Source organism: Lithobates pipiens, unplaced genomic scaffold (genome assembly GCF_037356315.1).
Source record: "Lithobates pipiens isolate NorthernLeopardFrog02 unplaced genomic scaffold, aLitPip1_a1.2 Scaffold_28, whole genome shotgun sequence".
Classification (NCBI taxonomy): Eukaryota; Metazoa; Chordata; class Amphibia; order Anura; family Ranidae; genus Lithobates; species Lithobates pipiens.
Genome location: NW_027507789.1, coordinates 230,717,701 through 230,738,840, shown reverse-complemented (window position 1 = coordinate 230,738,840; position 21,140 = coordinate 230,717,701). Strand labels below are relative to the sequence as shown.

The window sequence follows — 21,140 nt, the reverse complement described above, 5'->3', positions numbered from 1 at the left end:
TGGAGCACCCCCTCGGACCCACTGACTTAGTGTACACTGCAGGGGGTGCACTGACTTAAAGAGTTGGTATAATTCTACAGATTAAACTATTTTACCTCTTTATTAGCAATAAAAACTGACGGGTTCTGATCCTTCCAATCACATCATGAGATAAAATATCACACACTTCTTGGAGTGATTTTGTCTCATATTTTTTGAGTAAAATATAGCTGTGAATTGAGGCGAAGCGTCCCCAACAGGACGGTCCCTGTGCGCAAAGGGGTCCCGGGGGGGGGGGGAAGGGGGTGGGTGACACCAAGGGGGATGCGCGGGGGGAGGCCGCTAGGGGGGATGCGCAGGGGTGACAATAGGAGTGGACTGAGCTGGCCTGCTCTGATGCCCCTGAAACACCACAGACATGCAGAGCCAGAGAAAAACCTGCGGCTCCATTCACCTGCTCCTCTCCTCCTCCCCATCCGAGGATCACTCTGTCCTCTGCGGATGATAGCCGACTCGGGAGCTGCAACTGTCCTGGAAGGGGGAAATCTCCATACTGCTCCGCCCACCTCCAGCACGCCTGAATGTGAATTCTCTCCCCCTCCTCTCTCTCACCCCCCTCCGCTCTCTCCCCCCTTCTGTCTCTCTCTCACACCCCTTTCCCTCTCTCTCCCCCTCTCCCTCTATCTCCCCCCTTCTCTCTCCTTATCCTTCTCTCTCCCCCCTCCCTGGCTATCTCTCTCCCTCTCTAGGCCCTCTCTCACTCCCCCCTATCTCTGCCCCTCCCTCTTTCTCCCCCTCTCTCGCTCTCTTCCCCCTCTCTCCCTCCTCCCTCTCTCTCTCTCTCTTCCCCCTCTCTCCCTCCTCCCTCTTTCTCTCTCTTCCCCCTCTCTCCCTCCCCCCTCTCTCCCTCCTTTCTCCATCTCCCCCTCTCCCCCCCTCTCTATCCCCCTCCCTCTCTCTCCCCCCTCTCTCTCCCCCTCTCTTCCCCCTCTCTCCACCCTCCCTCTCTCTCTCTTCCCCCTCTCTCGCTCTCTTCCCCCTTTCTCCATCTCCCTCTCTCTCCCCCCTCTCTCTCTCCCCCCTCTCCCTCTCTTCCTCTCCCCCTCTCTTTCTCTTCCCCCTCTCTCCCTCCTCCCTCTCTCGCTCTCTTCCCCCTTTCTCCATTTCCCCCTCTCCCCCCCTCTCTATCCCCCTCCCTCTCTCTCCCCCCTCTCTATCCCCCTCCCTCTCTCTCCCCCCCTCTCCCTCTCTTCCTCTCCCCCTCTACCTCTACCCTCCTCTCTCCCCCCTTTTCCCTCTCTCTGCTCTCCCCCCCCCCCAAAAAATAATTGGGAGGGATGACATTTTGCCGCACCAGGTGACACCAATCCTGTTGACACCACTGCCTGAGTGGAGCCTCCCAGTTGCGACCAGACATGTGTAGCACCCCCTTTTTGTACAGTGTGGGTAAATTGTCAGGCTGGCAGCCTGTGTGTGTATTTCTGGATCAGGGGAGCGATTTAGGGAGGCTGGATGACTCACAGGCAGTATCTCTGAAAGTGCCCCCTACTTCTAGAAACTTGGAGAAGATTCTAGAAGAATGGGAGTGGAGAGGAGGAGGAGCTGCCTGGGGTATGCTGAGGGTCCTGACCAATCGGGTTGGCAGGGGGAAGGCCCCCTTAAATACTCAAGGTCACCCAGCTGGGGGCAGTAGAGTCTGGGTGGAAGACAGGAGATGTAGTGTTAAGCTGTCGGAGACACTTGAGGGTGCCCTCTAGTCTGGGGGGGGGGGGGGGTTGACTTCGGGCCAGGGCTCAGCTGTGGAAGGGACCACCTTTTCATGACACATGGAGGGATCCCGACCAAGAGGCATGGGGGCAAGTAGATGACAGCAGGACACTGCTGGGCAAATCTCCAGGGAAGACAGCCAGGGGGGCTGGTGAGTGACACACAGTCAGGAGAGGACCGGGAGAGTGCAGTCTGGGATGGGTGCAGAGTCAGCAGAGAGGACCGGGAGAGTGCAGTCTGGGATGGGTGCAGAGTCAGCAGAGAGGACTGGAAGAGTGCAGTCTGGGATGGGTGCAGAGTCAGTGGAGAAGACTGGAAGAATGAAGTCTGGGATGGGTGCAGAGTCAGTGGAGAGGACTGGGAGAGTGCAGTCTGGGATGGGTGCAGAGTCAGCGGAGAGGACATGGAGAGTGCAGTCTGGGATGGGTGCAGAGTCAGCAGAGAGGACTGGAAGAGTGCAGTCTGGGATGGGTGCAGTGTCAGTGGAGAAGACTGGAAGAATGAAGTCTGGGATGGGTGCAGAGTCAGCAGAGAGGACTGGAAGAGTGCAGTCTGGGATGGGTGCAGAGTCAGTGGAGAGGACAGGGAGAGTGCAGTCTGGGATGGGTGCAGAGTCAGCGGAGAGGACATGGAGAGTGCAGTCTGGGATGGGTGCAGAGCCAGTAGAGAGGACATGGAGAGTGCAGTCTGGGATGGGTGCAGAGCCAGTGGAGAGGACTGGGAGAGTGCAGTCTGGGATGGGTTCAGAGTCAGCGAAGAAGACGTGGAGAGTGCAGTCTGAGATGGGTGCGGAGCCTGTGGAGAGGACTGGGAGAGTGCAGTCTGGGGTGGGTGCAGAACCAGCGGTGAGGACTGGGAGAGTGCAGTCTGGGATGGGTGTGGAGCCTGTGGCCAGGACTGGGAGAGTGCAGTCTGGGATGGGTGCAGAGCCTGTGGAGAGGACTGGGAGAGTGTAGTCTGGGATGGGTGCAGAACCAGCGGTGAGGACGTAGAGAGTGCAGTCTGGGATGGGTGCAGAGCCAGCGGTGAGGACGTGCAGAGTGCAGTCTGGGATGGGTGCAGAGCCAGCGGTGAGGACGTGGAGAGTGCAGTCTGGGATGGGTGAAGAGCCAGCGGAGAGGATGGGGAGAGTGCAGTCTGGGATGGGTGCAGAACCAGCGGAGAGGACTGGGAGAGTGCAGTCTGGGATGGGTGCAGAGCCTGTGGAGAGGACTGGGAGAGTGCAGTCTGGGATGGGTGCGGTGCCTGTGGAGAGGACTGGGAGAGTGCAGTCTGGGATGGGTGCAGAGTCAGTGGAGAGGACATGGAGAGTGCAGTCTGGGATGGGTGCGGTGCCTGTGGACAGGACTGGGAGAGTGCAGTCTGGGATGGGTGCAGAGTCAGTGGAGAGGACATGGAGAGTGCAGTCTGGGATGGGTGCGGAGCCTGTGGACAGGACTGAGAGAGTGCAGTCTGGGATGGGTGCAGAGCCTGTGGAGAGGACTGGGAGAGTGCAGTCTGGGATGGGTGCAGAACCTGTGGAGAGGACAAGGAGAGTGCAGTCTGGGATGGGTGCAGAACCTGTGGAGAGGACGGGGAGAGTGAAGTCTGGTATGGGTGCAGAGCCTGTGGAGAGGACGGGGAGAGTGCAATCTGGTATGGGTGCAGAGCCTGTGGAGAGGACGGGGAGAGTGCAGTCTGGGATGGGTGTGGAGCCTGTGGACAGGACTGGGAGAGTGCAGTCTGGGATGGGTGCAGAGCCTGTGGAGAGGACTGGGAGAGTGCAGTCTGAGATGGGTGCGGAGCCTGTGGAGAGGACTGGGAGAGTGCAGTCTGGGGTGGGTGCAGAACCAGCGGAGAGGACTGGGAGAGTGCAGTCTGAGATGGGTTCGGAGCCTGTGGAGAGGACTGGGAGAGTGCAGTCTGGGATGGGTGCAGAACCAGCGGAGAGGACGGGGAGAGTGCAGTCTGGGATGGGTGCAGAGCCAGCAGAGAGGACGGGGAGAGTGCAGTCTAGGATGGGTGCAGAGCCAGCGGAGAGGACTGGGAGAGTGCAGTCTAGGATGGGTGCAGAGCCAGCGGAGAGGACTGGGAGAGTGCAGTCTGGGATGGGTGAAGAACCAGCGGAGAGGACGGGGAGAGTGCAGTCTGGGATGGGTGCAGAGCCAGCGGAGAGGATGTGGAGAGTGCAGTCTAGGATGGGTGCAGAGCCAGCAGAGAGGACGGGGAGAGTGCAGTCTAGGATGGGTGCAGAGCCAGCGGAGAGGACTGGGAGAGTGCAGTCTGGGATGGGTGAAGAACCAGCGGAGAGGACGGGGAGAGTGCAGTCTGGGATGGGTGCAGAGCCAGTGGAGAGGACTGGGAGAGTGCAGTCTGGGATGGGTGCAGAACCAGCGGAGAGGACGGGGAGAGTGCAGTCTGGGATGGGTGCAGAGCCAGCAGAGAGGACGGGGAGAGTGCAGTCTAGGATGGGTGCAGAGCCAGTGGAGAGGACTGGGAGAGTGCAGTCTGGGATGGGTGCAGAACCAGCGGAGAGGACTGGGAGAGTGCAGTCTGGGATGGGTGCAGAACCAGCGGAGAGGACTGGGAGAGTGCAGTCTGGGATGGGTGCAGAACCAGCGGAGAGGACAGGGAGAGTGCAGTCTGGGATGGGTGCAGAACCAGCGGAGAGGACTGGGAGAGTGCAGTCTGGGATGGGTGCAGAACCAGCGGAGAGGACGGGGAGAGTGCAGTCTGGGATGGGTGCAGAACCAGCGGAGAGGACGGGGAGAGTGCAGTCTGGGATGGGTGCAGAGCCAGCAGAGAGGACGGGGAGAGTGCAGTCTAGGATGGGTGCAGAGCCAGCGGAGAGGACTGGGAGAGTGCAGTCTGGGATGGGTGAAGAACCAGCGGAGAGGACGGGGAGAGTGCAGTCTGGGATGGGTGCAGAGCCAGCAGAGAGGACGGGGAGAGTGCAGTCTAGGATGGGTGCAGAGCCAGCGGAGAGGACTGGGAGAGTGCAGTCTGGGATGGGTGAAGAACCAGCGGAGAGGACGGGGAGAGTGCAGTCTGGGATGGGTGCAGAGCCAGTGGCTGCTGAGTGCTGATTTTGTGAACTTCTGACCAATAAGTGCCCCCCGCTGCCTGTGAGTTCTGATCTCATCCATTACACCAGAGAGACAGACACAGTGCAATGTAGTCTATTCACAGACACCCCCAAAGCTCACCTGTGCAGAAGCCTTGAAGGCACTGGCAGCCCCCCCCCCCCCCCAATTGGAACCCCTCCCCCTCTATTCCTGTTGCTGGACATCATCAGCTGAGCTCAGCTCCTCTCTCTGCCCGTCGCCTCAGCCGGCCTCACAGCCTCTCTCTGCCCATCACCTCCACCCGCCTCACAGCCTCTCTCTGCCCATCACCTCCACCCGCCTCACAGCCTCTCTCTGCCCATCACCTCCACCCGCCTCACAGCCTCTCTCTGCCCATCGCCTCCACCCGTCTCACAGCCTCTCTCTGCCCATCGCCTCCACCCGCCTCACAGCCTCTCTCTGCCCATCACCTCCACCCGCCTCACAGCCTCTCTCTGCCCATCACCTCCACCCGCCTCACAGCCTCTCTCTGCCCATCGCCTCCACCCGTCTCACAGCCTCTCTCTGCCCATCGCCTCCACCCGTCTCACAGCCTCTCTCTGCCCATCGCCTCCACCCGCCTCACAGCCTCTCTCTGCCCATCGCCTCCACCCGCCTCACAGCCTCTCTCTGCCCATCGACCTCCACCCGTCTCACAGCCTCTCTCTGTCCATCGCCTCCACCCGTCTCACAGCCTCTCTCTGTCCATCGCCTCCACCCGCCTCACAGCCTCTCTCTGCCCATCGCCTCCACCCGCATTACAGCCTCTCTCTGCCCATCGCCTCCACCCGCATCACAGCCTCTCTCTGCCCATCGCCTCCACCCGCATTACAGCCTCTCTCTGCCCATCACCTCCACCCGCATTACAGCCTCTCTCTGTCCATCGCCTCCACCCGCCTCACAGCCTCTCTCTGTCCATCGCCTCCGCCGGCCTCACAGCCTCTCTCTGCCCATCGCCTCCGCCGGCCTCACAGCCTCTCTCTGCCCGTCACCTCCGCCGGCCTCATAGCCTCTCTCTGCCTGTCGCCTCCGCCGGCCTCACAGCCTCTCTCTGCCCATCGCCTCCACCCGGCCTCACAGCATCTCTCTGCCCATCGCCTCCGCCAGCCTCACAGCCTCTCTCTGTCCATCGCCTCCACCCGCCTCACAACCTCTCTCTGTCCATCGCCTCCACCCACCTCACAGCCTCTCTCTGCCCATCGCCTCCACCCGCCTCACAGCCTCTCTCTGCCCATCGCCTCCACCCGCCTCACAGCCTCTCTCTGCCCATCGCTTCCACCCGCCTCACAGCCTCTCTCTGTCCATCGCCTCTGCCGGCCTCACAGCCTCTCTCTGCCCATCGCCTCCACCCGCCTCACAGCCTCTCTCTGCCCATCGCCACCACCTGCCTCACAGCCTCTCTCTGTCCATCGCCTCCACCCATCTCACAGCCTCTCTCTGTCCATCACCTCCACCCTCATCACAGCCTCTCTCTGCCCATCGCCACCACCTGCCTCACAGCCTCTCTCTGTCCATCGCCACCACCTGCCTCACAGCCTCTCTCTGTCCATCGCCACCACCTGCCTCACAGCCTCTCTCTGTCCATCGCCTCCACCCGCCTCACAGCCTCTCAGGTCTCACGGCTACTACTGGGTGGGGAGAGGAGGAAAATGACTCTGCCGGGGGAAGGCAAGGAGATAAGCAGGCAGGCAGCTGGCCGGGATTTGAGCCAAGGTAGAAGAAGATGTGAGCGGAGCTGAATGGGCGTGTGCTGGAAAATGACTAAATAGTCCGCTCCGACCAGCACATCATCACCAGAAAGGGACACAGATAATGGAAAAAATACACCCCCTAAGCTAGTAGGAGCGGGGGAGGGGGGGGTGTAATTCAGATTTTTTTTTATTATTATTCTGCACTGCCTGTCTTTGAAAATTGTCCCAGCTCCTGTTGAAGTCAAATCCGGGGACAAAACCGGGGACAGACTTGGTCCGGGGACAGTGTCCTCAATCTGGGGACTGTCCCCTGAAAACGGGGACATCTGATCACCCTAACTTGGGGGGGACTATGGGGGGGGAGTTTGGAGGAGACTATTGGGAGGGTCTATGGGGAGGACTATGTGGGGGGACTATAGGGGGAAGTATGGGAGGGACTCACCTGCAGCATTGGTAGAGCGGAGCCAGGATGGTCGTCTCATCGTGGGAATGTTGTCCAAACCTGCAAAACAGCCAGCAGCAGATAAGCAGCATGTTGGGAAGGCGGAGGCTGCTGTTACTATGGATACGTCACCCACCCTCTGGCGTTATCCAGGTGCAATAGGAAACCGTCATCTCCAAATTGGGTGAACATTTCGTAGTGGTGGCGATCCATGTTCCCTGTGGGGAGAAACACATGATGGAATATCTGTGCAGCTCTATGGGGCTCTGCCAGCTAGCCGGGGGTCATTGTGGGGCGCTCCCGGCAGGCCGGGGGTCACTGTGGGGCCCTCCCAGCGGGCCGGGGGTCACTGTGGGGCGCTCCCAGCGGGCCGAGGGGTCACTGTGGGGCGCTCCCAGCGGGCTGGGGGTCACTGTGGGGCGCTCCCAGCGGGTCGGGGGTCACTGTGGGGCGCTCCCAGCGGGCCGGGAGTCACTGGGGGGTGCTCCCAGCGGGCCTGGGGTCACTCTGGGGAGCTCCCAGCGGGCCGGGGGTCACTGGGTGGGGGGCGCTCCCAGCAGGCCGAGCCCCTGTCATGCGGAGAACAGGCTGAACCAGGCTGACCCCCCCCCCCCCCAGTATGCGGAGCACAGGCTCTGCAAGAAGAGCGATTCCTAATGGGGAGGGGGGGGGGGGTTGTACAACTTACCTATCAGGAAGTCAAAGACGGCCATGTCAATGATGTTGAGGAGCCTCTGGGGGTTGCTGTAGGGGGGCAGCTCTTTGATGGAGTTGCAGTACGCTGTATTTACTTCCCACCTAACAAAGCAGAGAAATGCGGATCAGACTGTGGAGGAACTCTGCCAATAATACATTCCCCATCATCTCCCCACACTGAGCGATCATTCCCTGCTCTTCCTACATGGGCCACAAGGTGGCGCCACACACTGCCTGAACCTCCTTCCCGTTGTGTGAATTGCTCAATGGATCCAACTCGGCCAGATGGGGACAATCCAGATGTTTTCTCCACACGTCATCCACGGAAAATTGGCCTCCAATGTCATTGTTATTCCGAAGAAAATACATTCCATACAATGAGACGTCACCTGTGAACCCCCCCCATCCCTGAATACAGAACCCCCCATCCCCGAATACAGAGACCCCCCATCCCTGGATACAGAACCCCCCAATTCCCGAATACAGAATCCCGCAATTGCTTAATACAGAACCCCCCATCCCCCTATACAGAGACCCCCCGATCCCCGAATACATAACCCCCCGATCCCCGAATACAGAAACCCCCAATCCCTGAATACAGAATCCCGCAATCGCTTAATACAGAACCCCCATCCCCCTCTACAGAGACCCCCCGATCCCCGAATACAGAACCCACCGATCCCCGAATACAGAACCCCCCAATCCCCGAATACAGAATCCCGCAATCGCTTAATACAGAACCCCCCATCCCCTATACAGAGACCCCCGATCCCCGAATACAGAACCCCCAATCCCTGAATACAGAATCCCGCAATCGCTTAATACAGAACCCCCCATCCTCATATACAGAGACCCCCCGATCCCCGAATACAGAACCCCCCGATCCCCGAATACAGAACCCCCCTTCCCTGAATACAGAACCCCCCATCCCTGAATACAGAGACCGCCCCCATCCCTGAATACAGAACCCCCGATCCTCGAATACAGAATCCCGCAATCGCTTAATACAGAACCCCCCATCCCTCTATACAGAGACCCCCCGATCCCCGAATACAGAACCCCCCTTCCATGAATACAGAACCCCCCATCCCTGAATACAAAGACCGCCCCCATCCCTGAATACAGAACCCCCGATCCTCGAATACAGAATCCCGCAATCGCTTAATACAGAACCCCCCATCCCCCTATACAGAGACCCCCCGATCCCCGAATACAGAATCCCTCAATCCCTGAATACAGAACCCCCCATCCCCCGAATACAGAATCCCCCGATTCCCGAATACAGAACCCCCCCCCGATCCTCGAATACAGAAACCCCCAATCCATGACACCATGACCGGGGTTAGTTGGAGGGGTGTCACTATGACCGGGTTAGTTGGAGGGGTGTCACTATGACCAGGGGTAGTTGGAGGGGTGTCACTATGACCGGGGTTATTTGAAGGGGTGTCACTATGACCGGGGTTAGTTGGAGGGGTGTCACTATGACCGGGGTTAGTTGGAGGGGAGTCACTATGACCGGGGTTAGTTGGAGGGGTGTCACTATGACCGGGGTTAGTTGGGGGTGTCACTACGAATGGGGTTAGTTGAAGGGGTGTCACTATGACCGGGGTTAGTTGGGGGTGTCACTACGAATGGGGTTAGTTGGAGGGGTGTCACTATGACCGGGGTTAGTTGGAGGGGTGTCACTATGACCGGGGTTAGTTGGAGGGGTGTCACTATGACCAGGGTTAGTTGGAGGGGTGTCACTATGACCGGGGTTAGTTGGAGGGGTGTCACTATGACCGGGGGTTAGTTAGAGGGGTGTCCCTACGAATGGGGTTAGTTGGAGGGGTGTCACTATGACCGGGGTTAGTTGGGGGGGTGTCACTATGACCGGGGTTAGTTGGAGGGGTGTCACTATGACCGGGGTTAGTTGGAGGGGAGTCACTATGACCGGGGTTAGTTAGAGGGGTGTCACTATGACCGGGGTTAGTTGGAGGGGTGTCACTATGACCGGGGTTAGTTGGAGGGGAGTCACTATGACCGGGGTTAGTTGGAGGGGTGTCACTATGACCGGGGTTAGTTGGAGGGGTGTCACTATGACCGGAGTTAGTTGGAGGGGAGTCACTATAACCGGGGTTAGTTGGAGGGGTGGTCACTATTAAGATTTTGTGCGACTTACTCTTCCTTCCCAGTGAAGGTGTAGGAGCGGATCCAGGGACTCGGCACAGACAGGCGGGGTACAAAGGACAGGGAAGGCAGGAATGTGGAGAGGGATCCCTCCAATGTGTCAGGGTTCCCACATACCGCGTATTCCGTTTTACACATGTATAGACACTTCGCATAGAAGCAGACGTTGTTCGCTGAGGAGAGAAACCAGGACATCAGTGATGATTCACGTCTACGGAGATTGCACAGGATTCACGTCTATGGAAATCGCAAAGGATCCCTGTCTACGGAGATCGCACAGAAAAATGATGATCCTGGTATAGACATGGAGCTCTCACAGGATCAATGCCCACTAATAATGCCCACTAATACCACGTACCTGGAGAGACAAAGAACACACTCTCCAAGTCAGCATTGCTGGTCACCTCCAGGATGTCGCGGGTCACATTGATTAGTCGGCCAGAAACCGGAGGAACTCGCCGGAAGTCCAGAATCCTGGAGATGGAGAACAGCGAGAGTCATCAGATTACAACACAAGGAAAGAGTTCTTGAAGGACTTACCGGTCCAGGTGGAAGGCGGCTATCTCTGCGTTGTGTCGTTGGTAGTCCACAAAGTAAAAGAAATCTTCTGGCGTTTGTTCATCTCGACTCTGCCTTAGGTTAGAGAACACAAGAGCTAGCACTTCAAAGAGCAGCGAATTTGAAGGTTACAATTGGGGAATCAGGCCATAAGGGGACAAAGAATTCAGAGATCTGACCCCAATACCTCATTGGCTTAAACATGGCTTTCCCGAAATCCTGGAACCGCAGAACCAACTTCAAGTGAGTCCCACTTGGTTTCACAACTACAAAGAAGAGATAAGAGAGAGATTGTGAATATGATCCAATATGGCGGGACAATCTATTACCGACTCTGCCTCAACAATCCACTCGCATCCAATCAGGAGGGCCCTTGTACATCAGCATTGTTAGTACATCAGATTGCAATATGTGAGACCAGCATGAAGGAGAAAAATAGGATTTTTATATAAAGCTTACCTGTAAAATCCTTTTCTTGAGAGTACATCACGGGACACAGGAGCTCATTACATAGTGGGTTATATAGGCACCTCTGGTGATTGGACACTGGTTAACCCCAATTAAGGAGAATTCCTCCCCTATATAACCCCTCCCATATGGGAGGCACCTCAGTTTTGTAGCAAAGCCATAGGAAACCACGTAAAACCCAAGAGGGGCGGGAGCCCTGTGTCCCGTGATGTACTCTCAAGAAAAGGATTTTACAGGTAAGCTGTATATAAAAATCCTATTTTCTTGATCATACATCACGGGACACAGGAGCTCATTACATAGTGGGATGTCCCAAAGCAATGCTCAAATTGAGGGGAGGGAGACACAGATCATAAACATAGACCGCCAGGGACCGGAGGACCTAAACTGCAGCCTGCAGTACACTGCGCCCGAAGGCGATATCCTCTTGCCCTCTGACATCCACCTGATAGAATGTGGTGAATGTGTGGACTGATGACCAAGTCGCAGCCTTACAGATCTGAGCCAGGGAGGCCTGGTGATGCACTGCCCAAGAAGCACTAACAGCCCTAGTAGAGTGCGCTTTCACTTGAAAAGGAGGAATCTTCCCCTTTACTCTATAGGCCTGAGAAATAATCTGTCTGATCCACCTTGAGAGAGTGGATTTTGACACCGCCTGGCCCTTCCTAGGGCCTTCCGTCAAAATAAATAAGCAATCAGTTTTCCTCATGTGAGCCGTTGCAGATAGATACTGATTGCTCTAACCACATCCAAAGTGTGCAAAGATTCTTCTTCTGCGGACTGTGGGTCCGGAAAAAAGGATGGTAGGATTACGTCTTGATTCAAATGGAATCCTGAAACCACCTTAGGTGGAAAGGACCTGTTGGGGACACATGACCACCCGGTCCTTATGAATAATTAGATACGGCTCTTTGCTGGAAAGAGCTGCTAGCTCTGATACTCTTCTAGTCATGGATATGGCTACCAAGAAAACCAATTTTTTGGTCAAAAGAACTAATGAAGCCAGATGCAAAGGTTCAAATGGTTGCCCCTGCAAAGCCGAGAGAACCAAATTCAGATCCCATGGGCATACCGGAGGTTTGACTGGCGGCCTTAACGGCATGGCCCCCTGAATGAAAGCCCGCACCAGGGAATGTGATGCAAGGGGCTACTGAAAAAACACTGACAGGGCCGAAATCTGCACTTTGATAGTGCTTATGGCCAAATTCATTTCTAGGCCTGACTGGAGAAGGGCCAAGATCCTGCTAATGACATACTTTCTAGGATGCCATTTCCTGACTTCACACCAGGAAACATATGCCCTCCAGATTTTGTAGTAAATAAGCCTGGAGGCCGGCTTTCTGGCATTGACCAGAGTAGAAAGGACTGGCCCCGAAAGCCCACGGCCTCTCAGAATGTGGGTCTCAGCAGCCAAACCATCAAATTCAGACTGTGTAAAGCAGGATGGTAAATTGGACCCTGTGAGAGCAGGTCTGGCCGGAGAGGGAGGATCCACAGCCTGCCTACTGCCAACTTCATGATCTCTGCGTACCATGGTCACCTGGGCCAAGCCGGGGCCACCAAAAGGACCGATTTTGTCTCCCTCTTGACTCTTCCCAGGAACCGCGACAGAAGCGGGCACGGGGGGGAATGTATAGATCAGATTGTACTGATCCCAGGGAACTGTCAGAGCATCTGACCCCTGAGCAAGTGTATCTCTTGTTCTTGACACGAATTTGTCCAGTTTTCTGTTGAACCTGGACGCAAACAGATCTACGTCTGGAGTACCCCACCTGCGACATATGTTCCAAAACACGTCGGGGTGCAGAGCCCATTCTCCTGGGCACAACTGTTGGCGGCTCAGAAAATCGGCCTGACAATTTTCCACTCCTGGAATGAAGACTGCAGAAAGGCATGGAACATGCTTTTCTGCCCAGACAAGTATGCGATTCACCTCTTTTTGCGCAACCAGGCTCCTGGTACCGCCCTGGTGATTGATATAAGCCACTGCTGTGGCATTGTCGGACTGAACCCGAACAGGGAGACCCCGTAGTCTGGAAGACCACTTTATGAGAGCCATATAAACTGCCCGGATCTCCAAGACATTTATGGGCAATAGCTTCTTGATTGCAGACCATTTCCCCTGCGAGCACGTCTCCTCCAACACTGCTCCCCAGCCTGTCAGGCTGGCATCTGTCGTAATAATCTTCCATAAAAGAGGAAGAAAAGTTTAGAGAGGCACGGAACTAAGCCAGAGGCTGGGAGGAGGGCCGGACATGACAAAGGCTGAGGGGAAGAGCGGAAAGGGTTAAGGTAAGGAGGTGAGGTAAGGGGGGTGGGGCCAGAGAAAAAAGAATGGAAGGGGGGCGGAGTGTTATTTAAAGGAAGGGGAGGAGCTGACACGGCAGCGCGGCGCAGAAGAGGAAAAGAGTTGCAGAGTGAGGACCGGCTCCGTGATCAGGTGCTAGTGCGGAGGCGCGAAGCGGAAAAGGGTGGGTGGGTACTCGGTGGACTGTCCGGTACGGCGGGTGGGTTTTTGGGCCACGAGGCGGGGGAGGAATCCAGGTCGGGATGGAGGGTTTGGACGCTATATTCGATCGGCTGCGGGCCGCAGCGGCATCACGTGGGACAGATTGGCTGCAGAGTCAGGTGGCGGCCATCACGGATTCGGCGGTGGGGGGGCCGGGAGCAGGGGGGGAGACTACTCCACGCGCTCGGCGGTCTCGGCCGCCGGAACGCTTTTCCCCTGGCCCCTCTACTAGAGCCCAGCGCCACCCTAGGAGCCCGGTGACGGACCCGCCGCCCCCCCCGGCGAAACGTTTGGGCACCTCAAGGCCAGGGGGGTCCGGGCGGAATCCTCCTCATTGGCGGGGCTCGGGGAGTCGGGCTGGAGGGTCGGAAGTGGCCAGCTCCCCGCCAGCGAGGGCAGTGCAGGAGGGGACGGCGGTCCCTCAAGGAAGCGTGGCGCCTTCGCCACATGGGGGGACTCAGCGGAGGAGGAGCAGCGTAACGCCTGTGCGCCAGCTACCAGACGCTGCGGGCAGGTCCGGACGGTCGGTTGGGAGAAGAGTGGCGGAGGATGTGCGGGGGAGGGATGTCGGACCGGTGAGGAGACCGATGGCGGCGGCGGCCACGCGGAGCGGAGCCAGGGGGAGGACCGATGACGGCGAGCGGGCTACGACGAGCAGTGGTCGATCTGCGGCCGCTGGGGTGGAGCCGCCCAGCGGGCTGACGGCGCCTCTGCTACCCACGGCAGGTGAGCGATCCGAAGGTGAGCTGTCGGGCTCAGAGGAGGAGATCCGGGACGGCGTTGCGGCGGCTGGAGCATCCGGGGAGGCGGCTGACGGGAGCAGACCCAGGCAGCCAGGTAAGGCTTTCACTCTCTCTCCTATGACTGTTAATGCTGATTTGTGTGGGATTGATGGGGGAGATGTGCGGGTTTCTGGGGGTGGCGTTGCGCGGGACACAGTGGGCCCGTTGGGGACGGGCTGTAGGCCCGACGCCGGCGGGTCACAGGATCCACTGCACTCCTTATTGGGGGGGCTGCAGGTGCTGCTTCAACGGTTTGCGGCCGGGGCCGCGGGGGTTCACCCGGGGGCGGCGCCGTGGGTTGGGGGCCCGGGGGGGCACTTGGGGCTGGGGTCACTGACACCGGGGGGCGGTTTGGGAAGTCCCGGGCTGAGTGGGGTGCTGGGGTCCCCAGGGGGACTGGAGGCCCCGGGGGGGCAGGGTGCGCGGCAAGAAGCGCCGCGAACAGTGGGAACTCCGCTGGAGGAAGGCTCCACGCCCGTTACAACGGCCCCGCCGGTGGTAGTGCCGGTGGCGGTATCGACGACGGGGGACGCTGCGGTAAGTACGGCTGGGGCAGAAAAGAAGGGGGAGGCAGCGGCGCCCAGGGTTGATGTGGTCAGGATAGCGGACGCTGCGAAGTGCGAGGTGTATGTGTGCTATGAAGGGCCACTGGGCGCGCATCTGAAACAGGAAGTGCGGGATAAGATCGTCAAGGGTGAGTATGTGGAGATATTTTCCTTGCTTCCCCTCGAAAAGTTTAATTTGGATAGGGTGAAGCCGGACGACTCTAAGAAGGACGACGAGGAGAAGAGGCGGTATAGGCTTATACCGCGGACGTTCGCAAACTGGCTGCAGGCGTTCGCCATCATGGCCAGCGTTATAGGGGAAAAATCTCCAGAACACTGCTCGGCTCTCTTCTGCTACATGGACGCCATTGGGGAGGCACATAGGGTATACGGGGGCTCGGCGTGGCTGCGGTACGACGAGCAATTTAGGCAGAGGAGGGCGGTTCGGCCGGATATCAGGTGGGATCACAAGGATATCAGCCTGTGGATGCGGTTGATGTCGTCGGCACGGGCTCCGTCGCAGTTTTTTCAGGGGGGGGGCGGGGGTACCCCCGCCTCTGGACAGCAAGCCGGTAAGAAGTTTGGAGTGTGCTGGCAATTCAACGAAGGGTCTTGCAAGTTTGGCGGGTCCTGTCGTTTCCGGCATGAATGTTCCGGCTGTGGCGGGAGCCACGCCCTGTCCCGGTGCTTTAAACGGGGTAAGCGCGGGGCTGACGCTGCATTTAAGAGGGACAACGCCGGTGAGGGTGGAAAGGATGCAACCTTTCCTAAATAGGTACCCGAATAGGGAGGCGGCGAGAGTGTTGGGGGAGGGGTTTTCTGTGGGTTTCAAAATTCCGTGCTCCATGGCTGGGGTGCCGCCGATGGCGCGGAACTTGCGTTCCGCGCTGTTGCATCCGGGGGTAGTTTCCGCGAAATTGGATAAGGAGGTTGCGCTGGGGAGGATGAGTGGCCCTTTCCTAGATCGCCCGTTGGCGGATCTGGTGGTGTCCCCGTTGGGGGTGGTGCCTAAGAAGGAACCCAACAAGTTTCGGCTTATTCACCACCTTTCGTTCCCGAAAGGCGGCTCCGTGAATGACGCGATTGACCCGGAGGCTTGCACGGTGTCCTATACTTCCTTTGACGCGGCGGTGGGTTGGGTGCGCCATTTTGGGAGGGGGGCGCTCATGGCCAAATCGGACATTGAGTCAGCCTTTCGGTTGTTGCCGGTGCATCCGGATTGTTTCCGTTTGCTGGGGTGCTGTTGGCGGGATCGTTTTTACGTGGATAGATGCCTGCCCATGGGATGCTCCATTTCCTGTGCCCTGTTTGAGCTTTTTAGCTCTTTCCTGGAATGGGTAGTGCGGGATTTATCCGGGTGGGGTTCAGTTATCCATTATTTGGATGACTTCCTGGTGGTGGGTCCTCCGGCTTCCAATGTGTGTGCGATCCTTTTGGCCACGTTGCAGCACGTTGCGGAGAAGTTCGGGGTCCCGCTTGCACCGGACAAGACGGAAGGGCCGGTGACGGTGTTGAGTTTTTTGGGCATCGAGCTGGATACGGTCGCCATGGAGTGCCGGCTACCGAGGGACAAGGTGGAGGGACTCCGGCTAGAGGTTAGGGAGCTGCTGGGGGTGCGTAAGGTGCAGCTCCGGAGGCTGCAGTCGGTTTTGGGCAAGCTCAATTTCGCTTGCCGCATCATCCCCATGGGGAGGGTTTTTTTGCCGACGGCTGTCGGCGGCCACGGCGGGAGTCTCAAGTCCGACTCACTTCGTGCGGTTGACGGGGGAACATAGGGAGGATTTGCGGGTCTGGCACACGTTTTTGGAGGACTACAATGGACGTTCCGTGTGGATGGATGGGCCGGTGAGTAATTTCGACCTGGAGCTGGTGACGGATGCGGCGGGGTCGACGGGCTATGGGGCGTATTTTCAGGGTCAGTGGAGTGCCACGGCCTGGCCACAGACTTGGGTTGAGGAAGGGTTGACTAAGAACCTGGTGCTGCTGGAACTGTTTCCGGTGGTAGTGGCATTAGAATTGTGGGGTGGGTCCTGCCGGAATCTGAAGATTCGGTTGAATTGTGACAATATGGGAGTCGTGCAGGTGGTTAATCGGATGTCGGGTTCTTCTCCTCCGGTGATTAGGTTGCTGCGTCATCTGGTGCTGCGGTGCCTGCAGATGAACATATTGTTGTATGCCGTGCACGTCCCGGGGGTGGATAATAACCTGGCCGATGCCTTGTCTCGCTTTCAGTGGCAGAGGTTTCGGGACTTGGCGCCGGGAGCGGCAGAAGAGGGGGTCCCCTGCCCGGAGCGGCTTTGGACCATTGCTTCGGGATCGCCGCGGGATGGATCAGGAGGTCGGTGAGCGACTCGACTTGGGCAGCATATAGTCGAGTTTGGGGTGAGTGGCTGGAATTTTCACGGCTGGCGGATGCCGAGCTGGGGGACGTGGGGGCGGACAGTGGTTTGTTAGTTTTGTACTTTGTGGTCAGACAGATGGAAGGGTTGGGGTCAGTTTCTGGGATTGAACGGAAGCTGGCGGCTCTGGCTTTCTGGTTTAAGTTGCGGGGCGAAATGGATGCGACAAAAGGTTTTTGGGTGCGTCAGGCGCTGAAGGGGTACCGGAAGGGTAATCAGAAGAAGGACGGGCGGAGGCCGGTGACTTTTGCGATTTTGGGCGTGATTAGCCGGCAGTTGGGGGGTCTGTGTACGTCAGGTTATGAAGCGCACCTGTTTCGTACGGCTTTTTCATTGGCCTTTTTCGGGGCCTTCCGGGTGGGTGAGTTGGTCAGCCCGGCAAAAAATGTTGGGGGGGGTTTGTTGGGACAGGATGTTACAGTGGGGGATGGTTACCTGTGTCTGAAACTACGCCGGTCTAAAACGGATCAGTCGGGTAAAGGGGTGGACGTTTGGTTATATGCATTGCCGGGTTCGGAGATCTGTCCGGTGGCGGCGGTGACGGAGTTCGTAAAAATGCGACCGCAAGGGGAGGGCCCGCTGCTGGTGCATCGGGACGGGAGTTTTCTGTCCAAATTTCAATTTATTACGGTGTTTCGCAAATGTTTGAAGGCAGGGGGGTTTGACGGGGCGCAGTTTGCTTCGCACTCCTTCCGCATCGGGGCAGCCACAGAGGCTGCCAGATGCGGGTTGGACGAGACTGCGGTAAAACGGATAGGGCGATGGGAGTCAAAACGTTTTAGGTCCTATGTGCGGCCGCACTTGGTGTAGGCTGTTTCTTACGGGTCGGGGTGGGCTTCAGGCTGGTGTGATGGGGTGTTGATTTTTGTCTGTGTCTTTTCAGATGGAGGTTTACCACGCCTCGTCTGGATTCTCGGACACTCTTATGTTTTTTGGGGGGCTCGGCGCGCAGATGTCAGACCGGAAGGAAGACAGCTGGGGATCCCACGTAGAGAAGCTTGCATCAGGTGGTTGGGTATCCCGGGGATGAAGTGGGGTAGGGTCATTCCTGAAGTTCACAGGTACGCGAGGCTTGATAGGCCCCCGGATGTGCTGGTAATCCATGCTGGGGGGAATGATTTGGGGCTTAGGTCTACCCGGGATATCATAGCGGATGTGAAGTGCGATTTTTTGACACTTCGGAGGGATTTCCCTGACATGGTCATAGTCTGGTCGGACATTGTAGCGCGTACGGCATGGCGGATGGCACGGTCTGTAGTCAGACTCAATAAGGCCAGAATAAAAGTTAACAAGGTGTTGGGGAGGTTTGTAACACGGAATGGGGGTTTAGTGGCGCGCCACATGGAGTTGGAGGTTAATGTTGGGATGTACCTTCGTGGGGATGGGGTCCATTTGACGGCAGTGGGCATTGATCTATGGGCGTTGGGATTGCAAGATGGGATTGAACGGGCCCTGCGGGTGTGGAGGTGCCCTTAAGGATAAGGGGGGTCATCCTTGCGGGCTGTGGCGGTGTCTCTTGGTCTTTGATGGGGCAAAAAAGGAAGCAGATGATGGAAATGTGGGGGGGGAGCTCATAGGGATATGGCCCCTCCCCTTTTTTGGTGTATCACAGCGGAAGGGTAGGCTGGATACGGGATTTGGTGGCATTGCGGGTAGGTGGTTGTCTCCAGGCTTATAAACGGCCGGAGGCCTAGTATGGTTAAAAGGTGGTCCCGCAGTGTAATGGTAAAAGGTTATGTTTAAAAGGTGGAGCGTGGTACCGTCAAAGACCAACTGACTGGGAGTTCGTTAAAATTGCCGTTACCAAAAAGTGTTATATATATATATATATAGATATTTAATAAAGTTATTTAAGTTATTGGTTTGAAGAGTGTTAATAAAAGGCTGCTATGGCCAGTTATACTCCAAACTCCTGTGTGGCATGTTTATTGGGATAAGGGAAAATGTATAGAATAACGGTTATTGGGATTATGTAAAGTAAAAGAAGGTTAATTACCTGGGGTAGAAAGTATGGAGAGATATGTCCCTAATGCATTGGTCAAGAGAGGCACGGAACTAAGCCAGAGGCTGGGAGGAGGGCCGGACATGACAAAGGCTGAGGGGAAGAGCGGAAAGGGTTAAGGTAAGGAGGTGAGGTAAGGGGGGTGGGGCCAGAGAAAAAAGAATGGAAGGGGGGCGGAGTGTTATTTAAAGGAAGGGGAGGAGCTGACACGGCAGCGCGGCGCAGAAGAGGAAAAGAGTTGCCCACCCACCCGTCCCATAATTTAAAAATAAAATAAAAAAAAAAAAAAAAAAAAAAAAAAGTGATGAGGTGTCATTGGTGTTGTGGTCGTTCTGTTGTTTGTGTTTTCTTTCTTGCAGGTTCGGTGCTGAAGGTCGTCATAGCAGCTGTAGCGGCGGTGTCTCTTGGTCTTTGATGGGGCAAAAAAGGAAGCAGATGATGGAAATGTGGGGGGGGAGCTCATAGGGATATGGCCCCTCCCCTTTTTTGGTGTATCACAGCGGAAGGGTAGGCTGGATACGGGATTTGGTGGCATTGCGGGTAGGTGGTTGTCTCCAGGCTTATAAACGGCCGGAGGCCTAGTATGGTTAAAAGGTGGTCCCGCAGTGTAATGGTAAAAGGTTATGTTTAAAAGGTGGAGCGTGGTACCGTCAAAGACCAACTGACTGGGAGTTCGTTAAAATTGCCGTTACCAAAAAGTGTTATATATATATATATAGATATTTAATAAAGTTATTTAAGTTATTGGTTTGAAGAGTGTTAATAAAAGGCTGCTATGGCCAGTTATACTCCAAACTCCTGTGTGGCATGTTTATTGGGATAAGGGAAAATGTATAGAATAACGGTTATTGGGATTATGTAAAGTAAAAGAAGGTTAATTACCTGGGGTAGAAAGTATGGAGAGATATGTCCCTAATGCATTGGTCATGCCTTTCAGCAAATTCTCGGTTTATAACCACCAGATGAGACTCTTGCGTGTCCCTGGGGATAGATGCATAGGAAGATCCAAGGATTGGGGCTTCCTGTTCCAAGCCGCAAGGATGCATCTTTGCAGAGGCCTTGAGTGGAACTGGGAGAATGGAACGGCCTCGAAGGAGGCAACCATTTTCCCTAACAGTCTCATGCACAACCGAATGGGGGAAGAACTTCTGCCCAGAATTAGGCGCACCAGATCCCCAATGGCCAAGGCTTTTGGCCTTGGAAGAAACACCTTGCCCCGAGCGGTGTCGATAAACATACCCAGGTACTCCAACCTGGTAGCAGGCTGTAGGTACGACTTTTCTAGGTTTATAATCCAACCTAGGTGTTCCAGGTGTTCTAGCGTTCTGGTAACACTGTGGTTCAGGAACGCTGCTGTTTTCTCCATGAGAAGCAAGTCGTCTAGATAAGCCATGACGGCTATACCCTGAGCTCTTAGGTTTGCCAAGAGAGGGTCCAGAATCTTTGTGAAGACTCGAGGGGCCGTAGCGAGCCCGAACGGCAAGGCCACAAATTGAAAATGGCGCCGCTCTACCGCGAACTTTAGATACTTTTGGTGTGCGGGAAAAATTGGCATATGGAGATATGCATCTTTGATAACTATTGATGCCATAAACTCTCCCCCTTGCAGGGAGGAGACCACAGTGCGAATTGACTGCATTCGGAAGGACCGGATGCGTAAAAACTGGTTCAGATCCAGGATAGGTCTGACACTTCCATTTGGCTTCGGAACGGTGAAGAGACCCTGTTCTTTTGGGTCCACTTCTACTATCACCCCCTGGGATAGTAAGTGATCTCAGGCCAGAAATAGCGGTTTTTGCTTTACTGGGTCCCTGGGGATCCTTGACCTTAGAAAGCGAGAAGGTGAAATCTCCTGAAACTCTAGCTTGTAGCCCAGAGATATCGAAGAGATCACCCACTTGTCCTGGATCTCTTCCCGCCAGGCTTCCGCAAACTGCCGAAGCCTTCCCCCCACTCGGCCGAGCGGGGGCGCCCTTTCACAAGGAAGCTTTTGGGCTCTGCTTGGCAGGCTTTCGCCCCCAGGATTTCTTCTGCCCCTGGGCCCAGCCTT

General features: G+C 56.5%; 1 protein-coding gene across 2 annotated transcripts in view; it reads right to left on the bottom strand.

Annotated features, from left to right (window-relative positions):
* Window positions 1-21,140, bottom strand: part of FAM20A (FAM20A golgi associated secretory pathway pseudokinase) — an 80,442-nt gene that overhangs the window by 1,909 nt on the left and 57,393 nt on the right. For both annotated transcript variants that reach the window (XM_077460714.1, XM_077460715.1), the window contains exons 5-11: window positions 10,573-10,651; window positions 10,368-10,460; window positions 10,186-10,301; window positions 9,820-10,000; window positions 7,651-7,760; window positions 7,099-7,180; window positions 6,963-7,022 (exon numbers count right to left, since the gene is read on the bottom strand). In XM_077460714.1, coding sequence (XP_077316840.1) covers window positions 6,963-7,022; window positions 7,099-7,180; window positions 7,651-7,760; window positions 9,820-10,000; window positions 10,186-10,301; window positions 10,368-10,460; window positions 10,573-10,651 — 721 coding nt within the window. The remainder of the gene's footprint in view (window positions 1-6,962; window positions 7,023-7,098; window positions 7,181-7,650; window positions 7,761-9,819; window positions 10,001-10,185; window positions 10,302-10,367; window positions 10,461-10,572; window positions 10,652-21,140) is intronic.